The 24239-nt window shown below is 42.0% G+C and overlaps 2 protein-coding genes across 3 annotated transcripts in view; one reads left to right on the top strand and one right to left on the bottom strand.

Moving 5' to 3' along the window:
• MIPOL1 (mirror-image polydactyly 1) overlaps positions 1–17869 on the bottom strand; it is a 192089-nt gene extending 174220 nt beyond the window's left edge. Inside the window, exon 1 of one of the 2 annotated variants that reach the window (XM_042790920.1) lies at positions 17766–17869. The gene's annotated coding sequence lies outside the window, so the exon portion shown is untranslated. Of the gene's footprint in view, positions 1–17156; positions 17262–17765 lie in introns of those variants that run through there. The other variant, XM_033008656.2, reaches the window with a different exon arrangement.
• The window catches only part of SLC25A21 (solute carrier family 25 member 21), a 264536-nt gene continuing 257547 nt past the window's right edge, over positions 17251–24239 (top strand). Inside the window, exons 1-2 of the mRNA XM_042790921.1 lie at positions 17251–17365; positions 18442–22164. Coding sequence (XP_042646855.1) covers positions 22098–22164 — 67 coding nt within the window. The 5' untranslated portion in view covers positions 17251–17365; positions 18442–22097. The remainder of the gene's footprint in view (positions 17366–18441; positions 22165–24239) is intronic.

The following is a 24239-nucleotide window of genomic DNA, read 5'->3' as shown; positions in this document are numbered from 1 at the left end:
CCACTACTTTCTGACGTGATCTAATTCAGGTAACAGTGGCAAATTACTGACCTCAGTGACACTGGTACTTTGACAGGAGCCCAGAAAACCTGGAGTCTGTAACAAGCAGCAGATGTAGAACTCACTGTTTCTGTATAATAAGACCAGATCATCAAGACATGTCTTGAAAGCCAACACTTCTGAAAAACGTTCAGCCTGACAAAATACTTGTCAGGTCTAGTAACATTTTTGTGAAGCGGATGCCATGTCAAATCTACTTCTTATTGCCCTAGGACTCAAAAGCTCCAGTATACTACATATGGAAAAACATGTCACTGAATGTTACAGTTTATTTATTAAATATTTGTGGTAAGATGAGTGGCAGTCATTTCAGTTAGCTACCTACATGTTTCAAATTTCAGCTTACAATTTGGTTACTTAGAAGTTGTCTCCATCTTTAGTTGAGACTGACACAGACAGTCAGCTGAGGTACCTGAGACTGAGCCATCTCCTTACAGGATAAAATCATCAACAGCACACATTCTCTGTGAGGACCTGAAATCCATTTTATTGTCCTGCCAAATCTGAAAAATAGTTAAATTTCCTTCTCTTCAATAAAATGCATTCTTATACCAGAGACCTGATTCTGAATAAAGTAAGCCTTCCTGACAGAAGATGCTCCTGATTGGAAGCAATTTATTACAGAAATGCATTCTTAAATCATGAGGTCCATCATCTACATAGCATTTGGATTCCATCAACTACATCTCCAGCACACACAAGGCCGTCTGAACAGGGCCAATCTAATTTCTCCATGTCATTGCAGCAACAGTTCCATTCTCACCCACAGATCTCATGCAAGTCTTGCATTAATCTCTTCTTAACAAAGACATGTTAATTTGGCTACAGATAATATATGGGAGGTTGCTGAGAACGTTAATACCTATTCACTCCTTTGAAAACCAAAATTACTCAAAGCTCTAACATTACAATACAAGTAAAGAATGTATAGTATGAAAGATGGTTCTTGTTGGTTTCATTTTATTCACTTGGTATTTTTCACAGTAGTAGTGTGTTTTGCAAGTGAAGGGGTTTTCATTTACTGACCTTGGCATTCATCAGGACCATACTGTGATTTATATTGAGAATTCCAAGCCTTTATCTGATCTTATAAATAAATGTAAAATACATAAAACAATTATCCTAGTGTAAAATTGAATTTTATCTCTCTGTAACCAGCTTTTGTCTATGCTACATATTTCTATGTTTGAATACAATTCAAAATTAATAATAGGCATAATTTATTTTCTGACTTTTCATTATCTTGACATTTTAACAATCTTTTTTTTATATACTTAGGCTTTAATTTTATCTAGGGCTTCAACCCCACAGTTCCTTTTTAGACACGTACAATGTGTCTTTCAGAAAATCCGTTCAAGGAGTAAGACTGCTAAAAGAACATATTGGCCACTTAGCAGACCAAAAAAGAGTATAAAGAAATAACAGGATTTTATAACAAAGAAAAATACCAGATTAGGAGAGAAAATGTAGCACCGAACGTAAATGACAAAAACCTACATATTAGAAGAATTCATGAGTTACAGTGAAGAATTAGAAGCAGAAATTAGAGTTCTTAAGTTGGCGTTTCTGGAAAATTAACACACAGCTTAGATTTTTTTTTTTTTTTCCTTTTTAATGGCTGAAAAAGATAACCAAGTCTTTTTCCTATTAAAGGGCAGTCACAACTTGAATTGAATGCCATAGCATTAGCAGTTTAATATAGAGATTAGTCAAACCTGGACATGAGCCTTTCAGTGATTCATGAAAAATTACTTTATAAATCAATTTTTTTGGCTTAAATATAAATTATACAAATGCACCAACCTAATAGTTTATTTTTTAGCACAATTAATTAACATTATTTCAGCTAACCATCCCCAGTGTTTTACTACCTCAGACACATACGTCAACTTCAAAGGAAGTCAACTGTCTCAAGTCATGTTCTCGCTACCACTCAGGCTCAAGCCACTTGTATGGAAGTGCTACAGTTTACACAGAAACTTTATTTTCAGGAAAGCAAAATGCGCAGAATTAGAGAAGATCAGAGGAAGCAAAAAAAAAAGATAGATGCATGAAAAATTTATTTTCTCCAAGGTGGTAGATGTGCAACAAAAGCAAGGAGCCCAATTCAGCCATGCTACCTACTTGTACGCAAACATAGACAGTAAAGCACGAAAAAAGATCCCAAAGAGATTTTGATGAATAAATACAAAGAATGGCACAGCTATATGGGCTGATAGCAAAATTGCCACTTTGCATACAGGGCTAGCATAAGTCCACAACCATGGCCACATTGCAGAAAGCCAGACTGGACACGCTGGTGCCACGTGCGCACCAGCAGTGGGATTCCTTCACGTCTGCAGCAAACGAAGCTGCTCACTTTGTGATTAGAGGAGGAATGTCATAACCATGGTGGTCTAGACTGCTATGAGTAAAAACAACACATCCCAAAATGACTGGCCCTTGGTCTGAAGTGACTGTGGTCAGGATGAGGCACGTTTAGGAAGTAGTCCCTCGAATACCTTGTGATAAACGCATGTGGAGAAAATAACACGAAAGAACACTGTAGTTAGCTGAATAAAAGGTTAAAGAAAATAAACAATATTTTTGCAGCTTAGCATTTATTTGTGAACTGCTGGTGCAACTCTATGCTTGACAGAAAAGCTATGAGGCTTTTGGTAGCTTGACAAGACAATCTACAAGCTTGAATGAAATGTTCAGCTTAAGGAATTAGAATAAATCTGATGACTGATGTGCTACTGAACGTGACAGACTGTCATCTGTTTTAAACAGGATCTCTGTAGGATGTACTGAAAGCAATTTTTTTCCATTACCTTAAACATACTAAGACTTTTTCCAATGAATTCTGGCTAATCTATTAAGACAAAAGATCTTCTCAAACTCTTGCCATTTCAATCAAATATTGAAATAGCCATTCGGCTTACTTGCATAATTAATTCACGCTGACACGGTATTTCTGTGATCAATTTACACCCAGTCCACAAAAGCATACAACAAAAACGATTACTCTTACTCCCCAAATTAACCATAAAATTATAAGACATGAGCAATAAGTGATTAAAGCAGATTATCTAAGGCCTATTCATATAGTTTCATATATAGCAACATCAAATTGTTTATCTGTTATCAAAGCAATTAAATGCATTCTTAATTGAGTCAGGAAAACATTCTAGTAGTCTCTTTTTCATATTATCAGCACACTTTATGCAAAAATAGGTACAAGCATTCTTCAATAGCTTTTTCAAATCAAGAAAAACTGGTTAACCAAAGTCCTACAATGAAATGGTACTACAACAGATAGCTAGAGATAGATCAAAACACACAAACTCTAGTTTTAATCTGGCCCAATCCTAGAAAACAGTTAAAAATCTTAACATGCTATTCTAAATATATACACAGACACACTTGTATTGATGATTTAAAATAAGATAAAAATCTTTGGAATATAATTAATGCTATTTTAAAAACCATACAAGCACCAAAAACTTCGGCAAGATCTAGGCTCACATAAGAATATCCTTCTTCTATCAGACTGTAAATAATACTTCCTGTAGGAATTACTGAGGTGTTTTACCGTCTCCTTATCCTAGAGATAATGACTCAAATCTGTCCTACAAACAAAAAATAAGGGATCTTGTGACATCCACCTGGAATCTGTGCCTTCGATATAGAGAATGGGCAAAACTGCTCATTGGTGAATAAAGAGCAGTAATGTCTGTTCGAACCACACTGCATTTACAAGGCTGAACAGGGAAGCCAGCACAACTCCCCAGCTTGTACAACCCACTTCCAAAGGGGAATAAGAATCAAATGACCACCAAAGTCATTCAACTTTCAGAAAAGACTATGTGTCACAGATGCACACAATTTAAGATATTTTAGCTATTGGGTGAATTTCCCTCTTAGTTGATTGATTCATGTTAAACTAAAATTTCATACCACACACTTCTAAGAACAGAACAGTCTATATTGTTTAGTTCATCAACATCAGTATTAGATGAATTTACCTTGCTAGTTTCTCTTATTGCTATACAAGAGTACCACAATTAGTGTTAATTAGCCCAACAGGAAACCCGTTTCTAGGCATGGGCCAGACTGCAAGTATATACCACACATATTTTACTGCCAGAACAGAATTAACATTTTGAAGATGCTCTGCATTAGAGCTAGTGAGCTTATCTGTCCGAATGAACATTAAACTTGGAATATTAAAGCTTTGCCCAATCCTGTTGCTAAGATGTAAATTTAAGCCATAAAAAGTTCAAGGACCTTAGTAAAAATAGTTTTGCACGTAAGACTGCAGTTGTCTAGGTGTCCCATGTCTGTCCGATTTGCTCTCAGAAACCACTTGGACCTCAGAAGACCAACAGACCTTTTTCAATCAGTTGCTGTGTTATAGCTGATTAATAGAGAAGATCACAAGCCTCTGCACAACCTGATGATTTATTCTGTATTTTGCAGGAGTTCTTTAAATGGCTTAATTCCCATAATCTCTTCCCTACTCTCTGTAACCTGTTAACAAAAAAAAAACAAAACTACAAAACTATAGCAGTGATGAAATCTAATGTTACAGGCAACTATCAATAGGTCTCTGAGGTAACTTACGCTGTCAGGAGAAAAATCTGTTACTTCTGCATATACCAGAATTGGAAATTAATCTGCTTCAGTTACCACTTGAGATCTTTTGGTTCAAGAGAAATGGAACCAGAGCCTAGAAGCTCTGATTCCTCCCAGAGCTTTTCACAATTGCTAGCTGTACATTTCTATCACCTTCCCTGGGTCAAAACATCAGACCTCACTACAGTCTCTGCTATTCAACACGTGTTGTGCTTCCCTGCTAAATGCTCCAGGCATTACATAAAAATCTTTCAAAAGAATCAGGTGCTGATACGTAAGGAATGCTGAACACACACGGAGGTGGTCTCCACTTTCTTCAGGGCAACTGCCAAATTCAACTGATGCATCAAGCACAGAAAAATATTTATCAGTCACCTTTTCATGATGTTCTCCATGCAGTGGCAGGTGCAAGACTTGGTGTTTCTGTGTTTTGTTTTTTAAAAACATTTTAAGGGACAAGTTTAATGAAGGCTTGTCTTCTTTTCCTACCTTTTAATGACCAGTAAACTCACCCTGTTGATTCTACCGCTCATTACATGCTTCATACAAAATTACTAAGCTCCTCCTGCTTCTAAGGTCAAAGAATCATTGGAATGTAATTTTCTGGACATTTTATCTTTTCAGTCCTACCCTGTATTTCACTAAAAGCTTTACTGTTAAACTTTTTTGAAAAAGCCCCATCCTCTCCAAAGAAAATGTTCATTTAACATGAGCTAAAACTTTGTAACTATTCCCTTGAGGGGGGAAAAAGATTAATTTTTATAAACACTCTAGTCAAATACTTATATTCTTCTACAGCTGCCTTTTTGTGTGCTAATATCACTGCCTCTGGTAATAACTAAATAAAAATTCAAAGAACACAAAAACATGACGACTCTAAAGATGGCTCAAAATAAAAGGGCATGATCATCCTCAAACAAACCAAAGATGGCTTAAAATACATCGGTGATGCCAAATCTACATGCTGAAACTTCATTTGTATATGAAAAGTCAGTGTAGTGACCAATTGTTCCATTGAAGTCAAATTTCTTCCAAATTATTAAAAGTTTAAAAATGGATATTTACTGAAGTAGATGATAATTATATAAATGTATACGTTCCTCCTCTGAAAATTTAAGATGCATATCCAGCTCAGCTTCTAGCATCAATACATGCTTCAATGAATTTACAAAATGCTTGTTATAACACATTCTAGAATAAAATGGAGTATTTTTACTGTTGAAAAATATGCTACTACCTGTCCTGGTTCTGGTTTGGATGGAGTTAACCTTCTTCATAACAGCCCACATAGTAGTGCATTTTGGAATTTTGGCTAAAACGGTGCTGAGAATGCACCATTGCTAACTGTGCTTGCACAGCACCAAGGCTTTCGCTTCCCACCAACTCTGTCACTCCAGTGTAGCCTGGGGGTCCTCAAGAAGTTGGGAGGGGACAGAGCTGACCCACACTGCCCGAAGGGATATGCTTCATAATAGAAACTGGGGGAAAGCAAGAAGGGGGGTGTGGGGTTTGTCTTCCAAGGCAGCTGTTGCTCAGAGACTGGCTGGTCACTGGTGTGCACGTGGGTGGGAGGTGGTGAGTGACTATTTGCATCATTTCTGGGGGTTTTGGTTGTTTTTTTTTTTTTATTTATTTAGTTTTTTTTTTTCTGCTTTGTTTTCTTTTTCCCTTTCTTTTTTCCTTTGCTTATTATACTGTCTTTGTCTTGAACTATGAGTTTTCTCACTTCTCCCTATCCTCTCCTGCATCCCGCTGGGGGTGGTAGTGAGCCAGCAGCTGTGGGGTTGCTTAGCTGATGGCTGGGGTCAACCAACCACACGACTGTTCTTTTCTCCCTCCAAAGCACAAGGACGTTCATAGTTGTGGTTTGTGTTTGTTTTTTTTAAATGCGCTGAAACAGTAACAAGTTGAAATACTGTCTAGAGCGCCTCCTGAGTGCAACAAATACTTGGGTTTGAATGGCTGGAGTGCTGTACTGCAGTTTGCTACGTGCCATGTTAAAGAAAATCCATAATTTAATTTTTGCAAACCATAAGCAAAAGTGACTACTAACCATTAAAACAAATAATGCAAACCAAATTATACCAGTTGAGCAGAATTCTAACTCAATAATTTATTTCTGATAAATGCTTTCACAATCTCACTTTTAACCCCCATGCCCTAACATCTGAATGCCAGTTTCACATGCATAATGAACAGCATTTCCCAAAGATTATTTCAGATTGCAATTTATCTCAGTATTCATACAGTCAGACAAATCTGCAGGCTTTCAGAATTACTTCATTTTTCTTTTGGGATATAAAGTACTGTACAGGAGTGTTACTGCACAGAAATATTAGTCAGAGAAAGAACACTGGGGACCCACACCCTTCCCATTGTTTTGAAATGTAAACATTAAGTCACCTAGAATTGCAAATAAGAAATTCAGGGCATGTGTTATACAAATTGTGTACCTGTTACAATCACAGAATAGTCCCAATCTATCAGCTCTTTCAAGTATATACTTATAGGCACAAACACAACATGCATCGCACCACACAACCCCCCCAAGAATAAAACTTACCACTTCATTATCTCTAAGATATTATCTTCCTTTCTCACTTTAAAGTTAAGAACCGTATCTCACATTTTAAAATAAAATTAGCAGCTTGCTATTTAAGAACTGTTCTCACACTAGAGTAACTTGTCTACATATAAAACTGCATCAGGTAAACTTATTTCTAAAGGAAGTTTGGAACTTGCACATTCTTCACAGTTTTACAAGTGGCCCACACAGATGTCAAAAAAACAAATCCACTGTACCAGTTAGTTGAACTACGTAACCCAGCACTTGGCTGAGGGTGTGGACACACATGCAAAACAGGGAATATGCAAGATTAACTACTGCCAATTTTGAATTTATAAACTGCACTATTCAACAAGTTTCAGTACTCAAAAATATAGTTTCAAAAGGATCGGCAGTTAGCATTAGTTAGAAACAAAAATACAAATCCCAAAATTTAAATTTTAAAAGCAAATTCTTCTGCTTTTTAAGTTTCTTAAGAGCTTCCCACGGGCCCTGTTTTGATGCTCTCAACCAAGATTCGCCTAATCACAAGCAGCTGACTCAGAAATTAACTGAAAAGGGAAAATGCGTGGCATACCAGATGAGCTCTCATACTTTCAGTGAACAGAACAGGTTATTTCACCCAGTCGCCTGCCCCTGTGAACACTGCAAAACTGTCCCTAAGCATCTTGGCACACAGTCACTGCCTTGACTTGCACAGCTAATGCTAGACATCTAATTTTAAAACTATGTTAATTTATTACATATGAATAAAACATATCACAGATCCATGCTCAGGAAGCCTCTCCTGCCCGGCTCTCCGGACAGGGAGGCTGCAGGTTCCCCTCACCAGCCGGCTGTTCCAGGCTGGCTGTTGGCACAGGGCTCCATCTACCGGTTTGCAACCTTGCACACCCACAGGAAGAGCTGGTGGGGAAAAAAATTAAAATCTCAACAGCTGTTTCACATCTCTGTTTGGTAATGAGATCAGGATATTCAGCAAACACTACTGGTTCAGCAGAAAACAGTCAACCAAATACATGCACTCACACACACTAGGTGGAAACAGTCATATGTATAGGGAATCTTTTATTATTCTTTATAAAGTGTATCTCAAACTGTTCTAAAGAATCACCATTTTTCTAAAAGAAGCAACATATGACTGTACACTCCCAATCCAGAAGTAGAGCTTCATTGTTCCTTCTCAAAGCAATCAAATAAGCAAACACAGATAACTCAGAAAAATTACTGAAAATTAATTGCATAATAACTGCAAAATTTAAGGCATCAGAGGTAGTTGTCTTTTTCCTTAAAAAAGGGGGGTTCCTCAAACATACAGAAGCAAAAAAGTTTTAGTAGGAGTCTGCCATCTGTTTTCATCAAGGGTATTTCTGCACTGTAGCAACTGCAGCTGATGCAGCTACTCTATGTCTAACTTTAAAGGTTAATCTGGCCACTGCTGTCACATGCAGCCCCTTACTCTTGCCTTACTAACACCTCTCTGCCTTCAGTTCCTGTTTGGTAGTGAAAAAGAGCAGTATCTTTTCCTCTGTAGAACCCCCTGTGCCCATCAGCTAAGCCTGTTGAGCTCGGGCTGCAGAGGAGAAACCAGAACAGAGTGCAGCAGCAGTGGCACCACTCCTGTGCAGCAGTTCAGGCAGGTACCAGAGCCTGCGTCCAACAAACTTACTGTGGCAACTGGGGAGCAACAGCTGAGAAATCAGAACACACCTGCCCAAGCAGTGATAACATCTAGGCGGCAAGGGCCAACAGATGGAGAACAGAACTGAGGTGGCTGGTCAGCCAAAGCATGTCTAGCAAGATGAGCAACTAACTTAAGATCTGGTGCAACAAGAGACAGTGCAGGAAAAGGACAGTAGGCTCCACAACTCTTCACCTCTTTTCTTTAAGCACCCTCTCCCACATTCAGCACCATGAAGGCAGACAAGTGGGGGTCAGTACTGTTAGAGGCAGAAGAGCAATGAAATCAGGGTAAGGGAATCACAGAAATACCCACATCTCTCACACTGTACCTACACTTAGGAAAAGATGAGAATAATTAAGGCAGGAACACCTGCAACCAACAGATGGTCACAGCAAGAAGGCAGGAGCAGAGTGAGGAGTAATAAACTCCAGGTACTACGGAATATCCTATAAGGCAGGGAGAAGTGGTAAACAAGGACACCAGGGAATTCACACAATTGCTCTTGGGGCTCAGTTTTCCCAATTTAGCTTGTCCCCCTAAAATGACAGTTGAAGAGACTAATGGACAAAATCTTCTACAAAGAACTTGAATAACACCACAGAATGATGCCTTTTTTTTTTTTTTTTTGTATTTTAACTTGAAGGAAAAGCTAAATTTAAACCTTAAAGGTGGCTTTTTCACTTGCTAAATTAAATTTTAATCAAAATGCATTTTAAAATACAATGGAGCAGAACTATGGGGTTGCTGATGTCTCTTTAATAAACAATGACATCAGTGCAGGCTATACTTAAGGAGGATATAGGTGTGGAACTACATCCTTTTTCATCATACGTAATCAGGTGCAAAAAGAAAAGCTTAACTTCAAGATTCCTGTGGTCTTATGAAAATAAATACTATTACAAACAGAATCAAGAATACAGACTTATTAAATACTGTTTGTTTTTCTTCAGATATAGATCATGGGAACAGAGATACTTAACTACTTCAGGACTAACTTTTATTCTATCTTCAACTGTTTACATTGTCAGCAAGCTCATGGTATCCTAATGACTAGCAGAGGAAAAAAAAGAAAAGTGGAAAAAAGTCAACTAGCAACTGTGAAGACAAATTTAAATTGATATCTGTGCATTTGATTGTCCTACTTCGATTACACTGAGCAACTGAATGTCTATGATACTACCTGTATCATTAATCTAACAATATTTGTAATAAAGAAATTCAAAATCAGAACACATTTTTGTAGTTCTACAAAGAGCTACAAAACATTCAACAAATCTTAAAATTGTGGTGGATGTTTCATAGTGCCACTTTTCTCATTACAAGGAAGGTAACAAGGAGCAAATTAGTCATACAGTGCTTATGTCAAACTTGAGACAAGGAAAACCACATCCTAATACTATGCTATAACAGAAAACGGAAAACCTGCTTGTATCTGTGCACACAGACAAGCACACTATATAAAAACATGATGAAAAATACTTTGTTTCTTCTCATACTTGTATCTAAAAATTTACATAACCAACTTAACACATTCTCACCTACCAAGCACCTAATGTTACCAAATCCTATAGAGCCTGAAATTTTATTTACTTGAATGTGGACCATAAGGACAACACACTGAGAGACAGAATCTTAAAATAAGTCCAACTGTAAATCAAAGAAACCTGAAATTAAGAACCGTACTCAAAAAAAACAAGTTGCACCTTTCTAAAAGTAATACTAATAAAGTTATTAAACTATTACAGTGATACTAATAACTATATTATATCAATACTAATAATTGTATTATAGGGTGAGTATAATGTAGGCAACTACAAAAAGCATAAATGCCAAAATGCGGGCAAGACACTGCATTAGATGTGTATCCACATTTCACAATCTAATCTCTCTCAAACAGGACTAGCTGTTCTTAAAGAAACATGTAACTATGCATAGAAACATGTAACTACACATCATACCATTATTGAGAGAAATGAATGTTTTAAAAAGAACACATTTATTTTTGTATAACTTCTTTCAATAGCATTGAAGTGGCCACTAGAATGTCAGAATAATTTTCTAATTATGCTCAGGTAGTATTCTCAGTTCTCTACACTCAGATACAATCTGAGTTACCGTCTTTCTCAGTAACTAGGCTTATCTTTTTGGTAGTCAATTAAGCTTCTGAAATGAAGTTAGATCTATAATACGTAGGAAAAAACCCAGCAAAACCATAGGAAATATTGGTTTGTACTATCAAATGTAATATGTAAGCACTAAGAATGGTTCTGCTTCCTCACTTGTTGATACAATAGAATTGACAAACAGAGGGGGTCAAATATATACATTTGGAAACAGTGTAGTGAAAGAAAGCTAAGGCAGAGCTGATTACACCCCAAAGGAAACCAGCCAAGGACATCTAAAAAAAAAAAATTTAAAAAAAAAATCAATTTTCACAATACAAAGATGTACACATATTTAATTTTGTGCATTAAAAACTGAAACAACTCTGAATAATATTTTTAATTGTGTAAACTCTCTGCAAAAAAAGGAAATACTGTCATACTTTTCATTTCCATACATATTAACTGCCATGCCTCGGAAAGCCCTGTTCCCCTTCCCAAAGTCAATCTAAACTTAGTACCGTTAATTTGTTAAACTGGCAACTAATGACAATTTCTAGTTCTGGTCCAACCAAGTGTAATCCATACACACACACAACCATGAAGCAATTCTTCAGCACGAAATACTCTCTGTACAAGTGGACTTTTTTATTTATAAGCTAAAGTACAAATCAACATAAATTACTAGATCTGTATATTTCAAAAACACGATTAAAAATTCAGTCTGTTTGCTTCAAGTACAGCAATCTTTGATCCCATGTTAAATTCTTTCATAGCAGAGCATCATACAGCATTTTCAGAACAGTTTCGATTCAGACACAATCCTGATCTCACTCCCCAAATCCTGACTGGAACTGCCACCCCCTTCCTTCAAAGAGCTAATCAATAACCAAGCATTTTAAACCTTCTTTGTCCTAATACTACATTACTGAAGCAGATTAGATTTTTCTAATTTATTTCACACACTTAACATTTAAATTAGTGCATAAATAGCTGGAATATTACTATTTAAATGAACGTATAACTTAAAGATCAAATTCTGTCTTTGACAGATTTACATAAAAGGACAGAAAGGATAACATTTGTCTACCAGCATGTTATATGGATCTCCTTAACTCAATTTGCTATGGATTTCATGGTGCAAAAATTAATGCCCCCCAGGAGCTGAAGTCACTACCAATTATTTCTTCTGAACCTGTAGCATAATCCCACGCTGCTGTGACCAATGAAAGTTTTGTCATTCACTTAAAGGGAAGTTGGATCTGTTCCTTGGTTTGCTACTCCAGCAAGTGACACCATAGATGCTGTTTTGACTTCTAATAAGGAAAAGATACTATGAAGCAGTCTCATGGATTTTATTCCCTGACAAAACTGAAAGCAATATATCGATGATAATTGTAACTACAGATAAAGTCACCATTAGAATTATATGCCTTTTTCAACACTAATTTCGAGAGTACTTTTCAGCAACAATAAAGGTAAAAAGCCTGTATTGTTGCTCACGGACCCTACTCAGCCCTTCATTCCCTTCCCCACTCTAGAACCCACAGAAGCATCCCTACGAGTCATCTGGCACACATGCATCACAGCAAACTCACAGCACACATACAAATTGCCTCCCACTAGGCACTTGACCCAGTAAATTCCTTTTACATGCCTGTAACAGAAAAGCACTGGCAAACAAATAAAGTGAAAAAAACAAGCTGCGTATGTATTCTGGTGGCCAACAAAGTTGACCATAGGTCACACATGCCACAACTCTAGCTTTCAAAATAATTAACCAAATCTCTGAGTTTTAATTCCTCTGAAAAGCATGGAATAAGTCTGACAATATCTTTGACAAGGCTCAGCCAAGCGTAATGGCGCACAGTAAATACAACAAGCTGTTTTCACATGTAGATTTTCAGTAACATACCAAGGAAGCCCATAAACAACATACACTGCATTATGATAGCTATCCACTGGCATTCAATTTAAGTGACCATGCCCCTGTTACTTGTACTTGAGACAGACTGCTTCACTTCTGTTTCACACTTCACACCAAAAGGCTCAAGACATGCCATTTATTTGAGAGAAATGTAACTAACACACACGAACATTTCAAAAAAATATGGTTTGATTCACTGATACTATGAAAACCAGAAATCAATCCCAACAATAACTCATATTGTGGTGGCTTGACCTTGGCTGGATGTCAGGTGCCCAAAGCCACTCTATCACTCCCTCTCCTCAGCTGGACTGGGGAAAGAAACAAAAGGCTTGTGGCTCGACAAAATGACAGGTAGAGATCACTCACCAATTACTGTCATGAGCCAAACAGACTCGACTTGGAGAAATTAGTTTCAGTCAATTGAAACAGAGAAAGTTAATGAGAAATAAAACCAAATCTTAAAACACCTTCCCTCCATCCCTCCCTTCTTACCAGGCTTAACTTTACTCTCAGGAAGTTTTCTCTACCTCCTCCCCTCCAGTGGCACAGGAGGACAGGGAATGGAGCTTGTGGTCAGTTTATCACCTTGTCTCTGATGCTCCTTCCTCCGTAGGGGGAGAACTCTTCACACTCCACCCCTGCTCCAGCATGGGGCCCCTCCCACAGCAGACAGTCCTCCACAACCTTTTCCAATGTGAGTCCTTCCCACAGGACTACAGTTTGTCATGACCTGCTCCAGCGTGGGTCCCCCTATGGGGTCACGAGTCCTGCCAGCAAACCTGCTCCAGCATGGGCTTCCCACGGGGTCACAGCCTCCTTTGGGCACCCATCTGCTCTGACACGGGGTGCTCCCCGGGCTGCAGGTGGAGATCTGCTCCACCATGGCCCTCCCTGGGCTGCAGGGCACAGCCTGCCTCACCAGGGGCTTCACCAGGGGCTGCAGGGGAATCTCTGCTCCGGCGCCTGGAGCACCTCCTCCCCCTCCTGCTTCACTGACCTTGGTGTCCACAGGGTTGTTTCCCTCACATTTTCTCACTCCTCTCTTCGGCTGCAGTTGTGCAGGCTTTTTTTCTGCCTTAAACATGTTACCCCAGAGGCGCTACCACAGTCGGTGATGGGCTCAGCTTTGTCCAGCAGTGGGTCCCTCTTGGAGCCGGCTGGCACTGGCTCTGTCAGACGTGGGGGAAGCTTCCAGCAGCTTCTCACAGAAGCCCCCCCTGTAGCCCTCCTGCTACCAAAACCTTGCTATGCAAACCCAATACACTTATGAAATATTTTCAAAATTCTAATACATAACATTCTTTAATATACCAAAGGCCATCACTCTGCAGAAACTGCCAGTTTGCACTGTAACCTGTCCTTAACAGACAGAAGTCCACATCAAGAACCACAATGGAAAATAGAAGCCTGCTGTTACGATTTCTGTACCATGGCTCATGAGACTAGCAGGGAGCATGCCAACCATCCTGTCACTTAAAAAACTGGTGGCTCAAAGCAGCGGAGATTCATCTGAACAAATGAGCATAGACGCTGGTTCTTTCCATAGCTATATCTGTTCTGCAAATAAGGGTTCAATACTGTTTCTATTACCCTTTCAAAACCATTTTCCTTTAAAAGGGAAAGGAAAAGCCAGCAATCATACTTTCAGGAATATCTGCCAGTTGCAACATTACCCTGAAGTTAAACCTGTTAATTGCAGTCCAGAAGGGTTGGTTGTTTTGTTTTAAAAGTAAGTTTCAAAACATCTGTTGTCCATAACAGTTGTAAAAGTGAAAAGAAGCCTCTGCATAGATTCAGGACATTTGCATTAAAGTGAACATCAAGTCAGAGCAGCAATTCATAGTTTAAAGACATTTCGCTATCTTCATGCTGCCATTAACATGCAGCACCTACCCTGCCATATATTTGACAGCCTAAAAATTTTAAGAGGATGTAGCAAAAAGATTCATTAGGATATCTCTCAAGTTCACATGACTGATTTTACACAAAACTGTGATCAATAGGCAGCAACCTCTCCCCCTTCGCCCTCAGCTCACATGTACCTTCTTGCTTTCAATTCTAGTAAATAATTTAATGATTCTCTCCACAGAGAATTACCAAACGCATATTTTCTCTTCTCCTCTAACCCCTTTCAGCAAGTTCTGAAAATTTCCTCACATTTTTTACTAACCTAGGCATACTCAAAAACTAAAAACCCCACAAACTGCAAGAAGCTAGATCTGGGCCATGGGGTATCAGCACCGTACTCCTATTTCTGACCGTAATACAATACGTTGGGCTTGTCTTGCTGCAAGAGAAATACTAAGCCTGATAATTGTTTTGTTTTTTACTGATCAAGAAGAGGGTAACACCATAATAGCGCACTTCTAATTTAACATCATCTAGAATGACTTCTAACAAGCAGGGGGATAGAGGAACAGAAGGCAAAAACCAAAAGTAACATTACATTCCCCAAAGGGACAAACCAATAATTAAAAGTGAAATGAAGTGAATCCAGAAACAAAACACAAAAGGCAAGAAGTTTAACCAGTTATGACATGAAAACTGAGGAACAGATTTTCATTTGCTACACATTACTATTAGACAGAGTAGTCTCCATTACAAACTGTAATGTGAATCAGGATCTAAAGAACTTGCAATATCACTGTATGAAAACCTATAATAATGACAAAAAGGGTGTATATATAAATGCCCACAATAAGGAATTGTTTACTAAATCTAAGACAGTATATAATCTTCCTGACTACAAGATCTATTAGTTTGGTTTGAGCTTTATCAGTCTAGGTATTTAGAAGAAAACTAGACAGAACATCTAATACCAGTGAAGAAATGGCTAGGAGGGAAAACTGATATTTTGCCACCTTATGTCCTCTCCATGGGCAGATTTACCAAGTCCTAGGATGGCTATAAACTCCCTGAAAATGCTGTCACCCCCAGCCACAAGATGCAGCAGTGACTGCATAGCTTCAAAACTCTACCTCCTTCCCCCAAAACCTGCAGCAACAGCTGTCCCTACTTTCTCAAATCCTGTACATAATTTTACCTCCCAGTCCCTCCCTTCACTTTCCATATTGCAACCAGAACTGCAGTAACTTCTCAGCTGGATGGGCAAGACATGTTTATCACTTGCAAGAGCCTGAAATCAGTGCTGATCAGCTTGTAGCCACCACCAGCTGATGCTACATCACTGGTATATACAGCTCAGTCTCACACATCTCATACAGCTGAAGGACCTTGTCACGAATGACTACATTTTGCATACTTAAAAGCAAAATAAAACAAAAACGGAACTACTACATAACACAGCATATTTACTTGAACTGTTATAACTTAGTTTTAACTCTTGTTAAACCACACAAGTTACTCAAGTTAGTGCCGTAATATATTTAAATAAATTATCCAAATCAGGTGGTCTCAGGCTGAACCAAAGTTGTATATTCCCAGAGCAAAACTGGCCAAGAGCAGATGCTCAAGGACAGGTACAAGAACAAGACGAGCATGTCATTGCGTTTCCCTCGGACCTACAGGTCCCACAACCTCTAGAACTTGCAGCTCTGAGATCTGCTGAGCCAGCAGCGTGCTGCTGTGGTTAACCAATTTTTCTTCCACAACTAAAGCACTGCAAGCTGTTCTAGCAATAGTAAGAACTCACTGAAATATTTAAAAAGACTATGCTGCTGCAGGGCACTCTGAATTCCCAAACTCAGAGTGAGCAAACTCCTACAGCACCCGGCTCCAACCACCTCATCGGCTCCCTGAAGTTGTACCCAGACCCAGCTGTAGCTGTTCCACGGGCAAACATCAGAGGGTGCGCGGTCTCAGATGAAACAGGCCTCTGGGTACACACACACAGTTTTTCCTCCAGACTTCTCACACTGAGGAACTGTAGTCGTTTCCCACAAACAAAACAGACCTTCACAACACCCTCAAGAAAGCAGATTAGTATGGAACTGAATTACACTAGGAGCTGAGGTATACAACTCATTGGGACTTTGAAAGTCATAAATGTTCAAAAAAAGCACAGATTACAAACTTCATTTTAGCAACTGCTTTTGGTGGGGGTATTTTTTGTTTAGGTTGTTTGGTGTTTTTTTGTTTTGTTTTGGTTTTTTGTTTTTTTTTTTTTAAGTGTATTGCTACTATTCTGAGTACCTACCACAGTTTATTCTCACCTGCCACTAAAGACTCAGCACTGACCTGAGTTTGTTCTGGGCAGGCTTCACCTCAGGTACTCCACGCCACCCTCCCAGCTCTGCCCGCCTTCCCGGGAGACGGCTGTCCGGCCGGCCGGCTGTCTGTCCGTCCCTTACCCTCCCCGCTGAGCTGACAGCCTCCGAAGCGCCAAACCGCGCACCCCCCCCGCACGGGAAACCTGCTTCCCCGTCTCTCCAGCTACAGGGCGGGCGGTAGGTCGGGCAGGCCGGGGTCAGCCGACAGCCACGGGGCGGTAACGGTAACCCCGCCACGGGGCTGCGCCGGGGCGGCTGCCACGGCCCGGGCAGCTGGCGAGGGCGGGGGGGCGAGGGCCCGGCGGCGGCGGAGCAGGCCCCGGCGGCGGCCCGGCTCCCAGAGGCGGGGGGAGGCGAGGAGGCCGGGCAGGGCCGCTCGCCCGCGAGGAGGCGGCGGAGGGCAGAGCGGCCGCCACCCCCGCCGCCTCGGCGGGGCGGGACGCGCCGCCGCTGCCGAGCCCCAGCCGCAGAGAGACCGGGGGGGGGGGGGGGGGCGAGTTCAAACCCGAGCGCCGCGGGACAGCCGGGGCCACGCCGGGCCGCAGCCGCCGAGGGAAGCGCCCCGCCGGCCCGTTACCTGCGCGCTCCTCCCCCGCTGCCCGCGGGCGGCTCCGCGTCGCCGCCGCCTCCACAACAAAGCCCGGCAGCGGCCGGGGCGGGAGGAGCGGCGGGAGCGCGCAGCGGCGGGGCCGCGGCCCGGGGGCGGGGCGGGTTTGCGGGTGTGTCCTGGTCCCCGCGGAGGGAAAAGCGGTTTCCTTTTGGGGGAGGGAAGAGGAGGGGGGCGGTTAGCACCGGAGCGGGGCCCGGGCGGGCTGGGAACGGTGGTTGCTAGCGAGGGATAGAGAGACGAAGCCTGCCGGGGAGGTTGAAGGAGGGGAACGTCGCGTCGCACGTGTCTGATTTGGGAAGAGGCCACATGGAAGTGGGGTTGAGCCCTGAAATGCTTTAGGAAACCTTCCCGCCGGGACGGTTGCCCTTTGCGGGGTGGGGGGTGGGGGGGTGCGTGGTGTGGCTGGAGACTAAGGGAGATGTGCCATACTTAAAGGAGGCTTTCAGCAAAAGAATTTAATTCTGTTGAGGTGAATTGACTGGGGATTTGCATAGTGGCAGACAATAGTTTCCCAACAATAGCAGAGTTTATTTTTTGAGGGAGCAGGTGTTATGCTACTCTGTAAACATACCTCTACGGAAATTATATGCACTGTGAACATTATTTTTCAGGATTCTTACATAAACCTTTTTTTTTGTTTCAGTGACACCTTCTGCAGAAAAAAAATCTAACCGACCAGTTTCTGCACCCTCTGATCAACTCCAAATTCTCTTTACTGTTGAACTACTGCAGCAAGTCCACATTAATACTAGATTTGCTATTTGTATCAAAGGGAACATGGTACAGGGAGACCTCTGGAACAAAAAAGTAGTGATGTTTCAGCATCTGCTTTTTGATGGTACAGAACACCAGAGACTTTGTGATCCTACTATATTTATTGAGCAGCAGTCTCAAAGAGCCAAACCAAGGGAATTAAGGCAAATGTTAATGAAACATTGAAGTTGAGATTTTAATTACTTAAAGGTCAGCACATTCAAAGTTTATTAATTTGAGGGAGTTATTCTGTGTTCCCACAGCAATCCCCACTCTACTCTTACACAGATCAAAGAATTCAAGTTACTGTTTATTTGCTGATGCATGCAAATTATATAACTGAATTTTATACCTGAATATAATTCCTTTTTGCAGTTATTAACACTTTATTAACACTTCTTTATATATTTGCTATGTTCCCATGCTTCTCAGTGGAAATAAACTGATTATTTTTCTCTAATCTTTGTTTTAAATTGCCACAGGCTACATTTCCTTTCAAGCTCCGAACCTCTATTCAGTTAGCAACATTTGTTGCTAAACTATCACAAAACACTCACAGACACTCTTCAAACTAACATACCAGAACAGTATCGGGACTTTATGAAAATACTATCCCAAATATACTTTTATAAAGTTTTGGCTTCCACACTACCATGGCACCTGCAATCTGTTCTCAAAACAGGAAAATGTGTTTGGGAAGGTTTGAGAAATGATTCCCAGAAAAGCCTGAGAGGGGGATAAAAACACTGTAGGTTCAGAACCTTGTGCACAAACCTCACTTGTAGGCTGTTGAAGGATTTTTCCTTCTCAAAATGCTCCTCATGTAAAAATCATTGGCTTTTTGTTGGCAGAAAAAAAGGATCTTTCCCAGCGAATAAGGTGGACAGTTAAATGAGATTTACCTTGTTTCTAATACGTTCTAATTATTTTGCTTATTTTATTTCCTGATTCTTTTCCTCAGTTTAACAGTAACCATTGTATTTCCATCCATCCAGTCTGGAGAGATGTGATCTGAGAACTCTCACAATACTATCTGAAACAATTTGTCTCTGACTGCACTGCTTTCTGCCACTATGAAATAAGTAATGGCATTTTAATCCCAGTCTAAAATATATTTTGTCTTTAAAGATATTTTCCTCATTTACTAATTAATCTATTTGATTATGTGAATTACATACACCGGAATGCTGGAATGCTATTTTTTCCTGTCAACTATAGGTATTTCCATCCCTATTTTTATAGTAGTCATGTGTGCCTTTATTCACAATGGACTTTTTCCTCAACTTTTTCCCTCTTCCTTGAGGAAATTATGTGTTATTATTATAACAAATGCAGAAATATCTTGTACCTTAAAGGCACCCTTCCAGGACTGGAGGAAAATCGTCACATGTTCTCTTCAACTTTGCTATACTACACATATTCCTAGAGGCAGAGTCATGAAACCCCGATTTTAGCACAATGCTTCCAGTGTGCCTAGGATTCACTGTGCCTAGGATTCTACCTGAAATGTGCTACCTCAAAGGCTTTTAATGAATATCTGGAAGCCCCTCTCTTACTAAACTGTCTATAGACAGCAGATTGCAGTTAAATACCTCAGACATGGAAAACGGAGCATAAATATGCTGTTTAAATGTAAGAAACAGATCTAACTTAATATGTTTCTTAAGGAACAGAGAAAAAACTAGGTACCAACATTTGCCTTAGGTAGCTGTGCTGCAGGTATACATACATGCACCGAGTTACAAATTATCTATGCTTTGAGTTTAGCGTAATATGATGCCCTTGTGAGGCAGCAACAGTCTGTTTTTTTTCAGGGGAGAGAAGATAAAAAATAAGGATGTAAAAACTACCTTTATTTTCCGTCTCTTTTGAAGAGGTGCCACCAAATCAATCCTTCTAGCTCTATTTCAAGGTGCTCAAGATCACACATGGAATTCAGAATTGCTTTGAAGATAACGTGAAGGATTTCTGATTCAAAATGAATATGCTTGTATGTGTTAACACTGTAGGGCTATTAGCAAGAAAGAAAAAAAAATCCCTAATTATCCAGGTGACTGGTTAAACAAACAGTCTAGCACCTTATTCACGAGCCATTTCCTTAAATCCATCTTCTTAAATCTAATAAATGTGCCCTTGAGATCAAGAGTAGCTCTGTTTTGTCTCCCAAACCAATGTAATTGAGCTTGTGTGTACCCCTGATTATTAGAAAAGAAGCAAAGGTTGAGCTCAGAGTGGACAAGCCTTCCCTTGGGGTAGGAGAAATCAGCAGTAGTAGAGGCCGTGGGCTACGTGCAAAAGGAGGAAACAATGCTATTCAGTGTTAGGGGGGAGTTAGGAAGTGGATACGAGGAAAAAATCTTTACAATTAGATACTGGTAACCCAGGGGTTTGACTAGAACAGGGTCAGTGATATATCAGGGAAAATAAAAAAAACCCACCTGCAATACTGCATCTGCTCCCAAATTTTACAGGCTCCAAATCCATAGAAGCATTTAGGTATTCAGTTGGTGATTAAGTACTTACGCTGTAGTTTATTGACCTGAGTGTCATTTTGAATCTGGCTGTAAGTCAGAAAGCCTATGTCTGTACTAGTAAACATAAAGGATCTATGCCCATTCTCTGGCCCTGAGAATAAACGTCCCTGTGTCTGTGTGTTCTGCATCCATACGGTTCAACTGTGTTCGAGCCCGTGCCATCCCCCATGTTGTACCCTGGCATCTTCTGGAAAAGCAGTTTGGCCTTGGCAAAAACAACTTTGGGGACTGTCAGCAACAGCACTGACTGTGTCCCAGCACTCCAGCCCATGCCCTGGCACTGTTCCATTTACTAAGATGGGCCAATAGGTCCGCTTAACACATGCTATCGCCACTCTCCAAGTGACAAAATATCCACGTCCTTTGAACACCGAAGAGCTGGAACCAAAGTCCAAAGGTTTTAAAAGAACAGCGTGCTAACGTGCTTCAGATAGACAAGCCGGTGAGCCAAACGGCCCCACCGGCCCTTCGTAGAAACGGAGCAGCAAGGGATCTGCGGGTGTTAGCTGGGGCTTTGCGGGTGCTAGTTGGGTCCCCGCAGCGCTGGGGAGCAGGACTGCAAGTGTGTGCCGTTCGGCTCCAGCCCCGAAGCGAGCAGTAAGCGGCACAAGCCGGAGGTGACAGGCCATACACACACACCCCCACACCCCCAGCTGGTTGACCGGCCGCCGCAGCCTCGCCTCCCCGCCCCAGCCAGGGCGATCCCAGCGCCGGCCGCCCCCTCTCTGTCCGAGAGAGAGCGGCAGCCGGTGTGGCGGCGGGTAGAGATGGGAGAGCCTGATCCTCCGCCGTGATCGCCCGCAGCTGCGAGCCCGGAGCCGCCCTCTGTCCGCCGACTACTAAAGGCCGCTGCGCTCGCGCCCCGCCCGGCCTTGCTGCGGCCTCCCCCCCCACCCCCCGCAGATAACAGCTGCTCCCGCCTCCCCCCCCCCGGCTCTTCCCCACCCGCCCAGCGCGGAGTCGGCCCGGGTTCGGCAGCTGCTCTGTAGGCACCGGCTGCCTCGGTGGGAGGATGGCTCGGCAGCCCGGGGGCTTTCTGCAGGAGGCCTCTCACCAAATCGTCGCCGGCGGCTCCGCGGGTAAGCGGGCGCGTTCCTTCTGGGCGGGGGAGGGTCTGCCCGCCACCCCCCCACCCCGTCGGCGCTCCGCCAGGCTGAGGGGAAGGCAGGCGCGGTACCGCTCCTTCCCCGCTCTCCTCGGGCGTGGGAGCGGCAGCGGGGAACAGCCTGGCTCGGCGGCGGCTCCTCCCCCGCCGGGCGGCGCGGGCGGGCCCCGGGAGCGGCGCGGCGAGAACTTCTGTAACGGTGGTCGGCTCCCCCCCCCCCCGGGGGGTGGGTGAGGGTGGTGTTAGGGGGCACTTCCCCGGGGCTGCCGTGTATCTCCCTTAAACACACCCTACGGCCCCTGGGGTGATAAGGGTGGCAGGCGGCCCCCCCTTCAACGGAAAGAGCCGCTCTGGGGGATGGCTGCCGGCCTTCCCTCCCCGGAGGGCCCACGGGAGCTTCCCCGGCGGCGCGGCTCTGCGGGACGGAGAACGGGGTTCCCTCCCCTCCGCTGAGGCCGGCCCGGGGGCTCTGCGCCGCTGCCTCGGAGAAACCCAGGCAGGGCTACGGGGGAAGGGAGTGTTTGTGGGGTTTAAATACTTTTGGGAGCGTCGAGGTTGTTAACTCGTCACTTTATTGTATTGCAAGCTGTAAATGTCAAAACCGTGTGGGTCTGTGTAGCAATAGAAGCGTTGCTCGTTAACTTAATCAGTTTCCTTTCCCTAAATTGGAATAAATCTGAAATACTTGTCATCTTGCAGTTGTAGAAATGCTTACACAATATCCTGCTCTTGCAGTGTATATTTGTAAATCATGTTAACATTTCAATTATGTAGTGTGTTTTCAAGTGTTCTTTAGTGCTTCTTTTGGGGTCCAAATGCTATTTGTCATATCAACTTTTAACTGATAGAGGAAAGTTACATGATGATGTTGCTGTGTCTTAGGTAATGCTTCCATGTAATGTGTATAAACAAAATTCTCCTGTGGGTGAGTCCTGTTTGGCTGTGACGCTACATGTGAGCTGGTGCTTTGTTCCCTCTAATTCCTCTGCTGCCCCTAAATCCACTTTTATGCATTCCTGACACCAACACACATCTGAGTGCTTCCTTTGCATGCTCGTGACTCTACCCTTTGTTTTCTGCCTCCTGCTTTGTCACAGAGAGATGTCACAGCAGAATTGAAGTCTGCTGTCCTGCTCCTGCCAGTGTATTGTATGACTGCATAGCTCTTCTGCAGCCTTGAACATTGTAAAGCTTTTTTTACATTATACTTGGTACCATCCCCCTCTTCCCTTAGGAGGGAGAGGAAAGGTTTAATCTGTACTTGCCTGTTGAAGGCCCTTCATACCTGAAGGGCGACTGAGGTGTTTTGCCACCAGATGTTTTGCAAGATGACACATTTATCTGCCCATAGCAATGGGCCTGTGCCTTAGTGATTCAGATTGACGTATCTCAGTATCTTCCCATCCTTTGGCAGTAGCCTGTTTTCTTTACGGACTCTGTTCATATAAGAACAGATAGTTTGGCTAACACACTGGAAAGAAAATTGAGACTTAGATAAAGGTGAAGTTTTATGGAAGGACTAGACTTGGGAAGAATGTGTTTGAGGGTGGCATAGGGAAAAGACAGCATGAAAAGTATTTGCTGATCTGGTAGGCATAAACGTTAAGGTGAGAAAAGTCTCATTTCAAGGAGATGACTGATTTGCACCTAACACTTTTTTAAGGTATAATGTGGGAGGTCTGTTGTATGGAGTCCAAAAGCATGCTGTTAAAAGATGCTGGCATCTTTTTGCTTAGTGTCCTGTCCAGTAAGCAGGTTTCTTAGCTCCATTACTAGCCTTAAATCTGTGAAGAAATTCCTACTCGCTGGTTTTGAAATAAACCAGTAAGGACTCTTCTCTAGGTCTGAGCAACACTGAAATTGTACCAGAGGGGTTGGTGAATATATGACTTGAAGTGGGAGTTCCAAGGTATTAGAGGGAAATAGCTCAAACTTGAAAACTTGCTTGACAGATGCTTAAACCTCAATGGTGATTTATAGAGAAGATCAGAGGAAGGCTGTAGCTTTGCAGTCTTCAGTCTAAAGGTTAAATTTCTCAGGCAAGTGTGG

The sequence above is a fragment of the Tyto alba genome, unplaced genomic scaffold (assembly GCF_018691265.1).
Source record: "Tyto alba isolate M040663 unplaced genomic scaffold, T.alba_DEE_v4.0 Super-Scaffold_18, whole genome shotgun sequence".
Lineage (NCBI taxonomy): Eukaryota > Metazoa > Chordata > Aves > Strigiformes > Tytonidae > Tyto > Tyto alba.
Note: the sequence above shows the minus strand (reverse complement) of the source record. Positions and strands in the feature narration are given on the sequence as shown.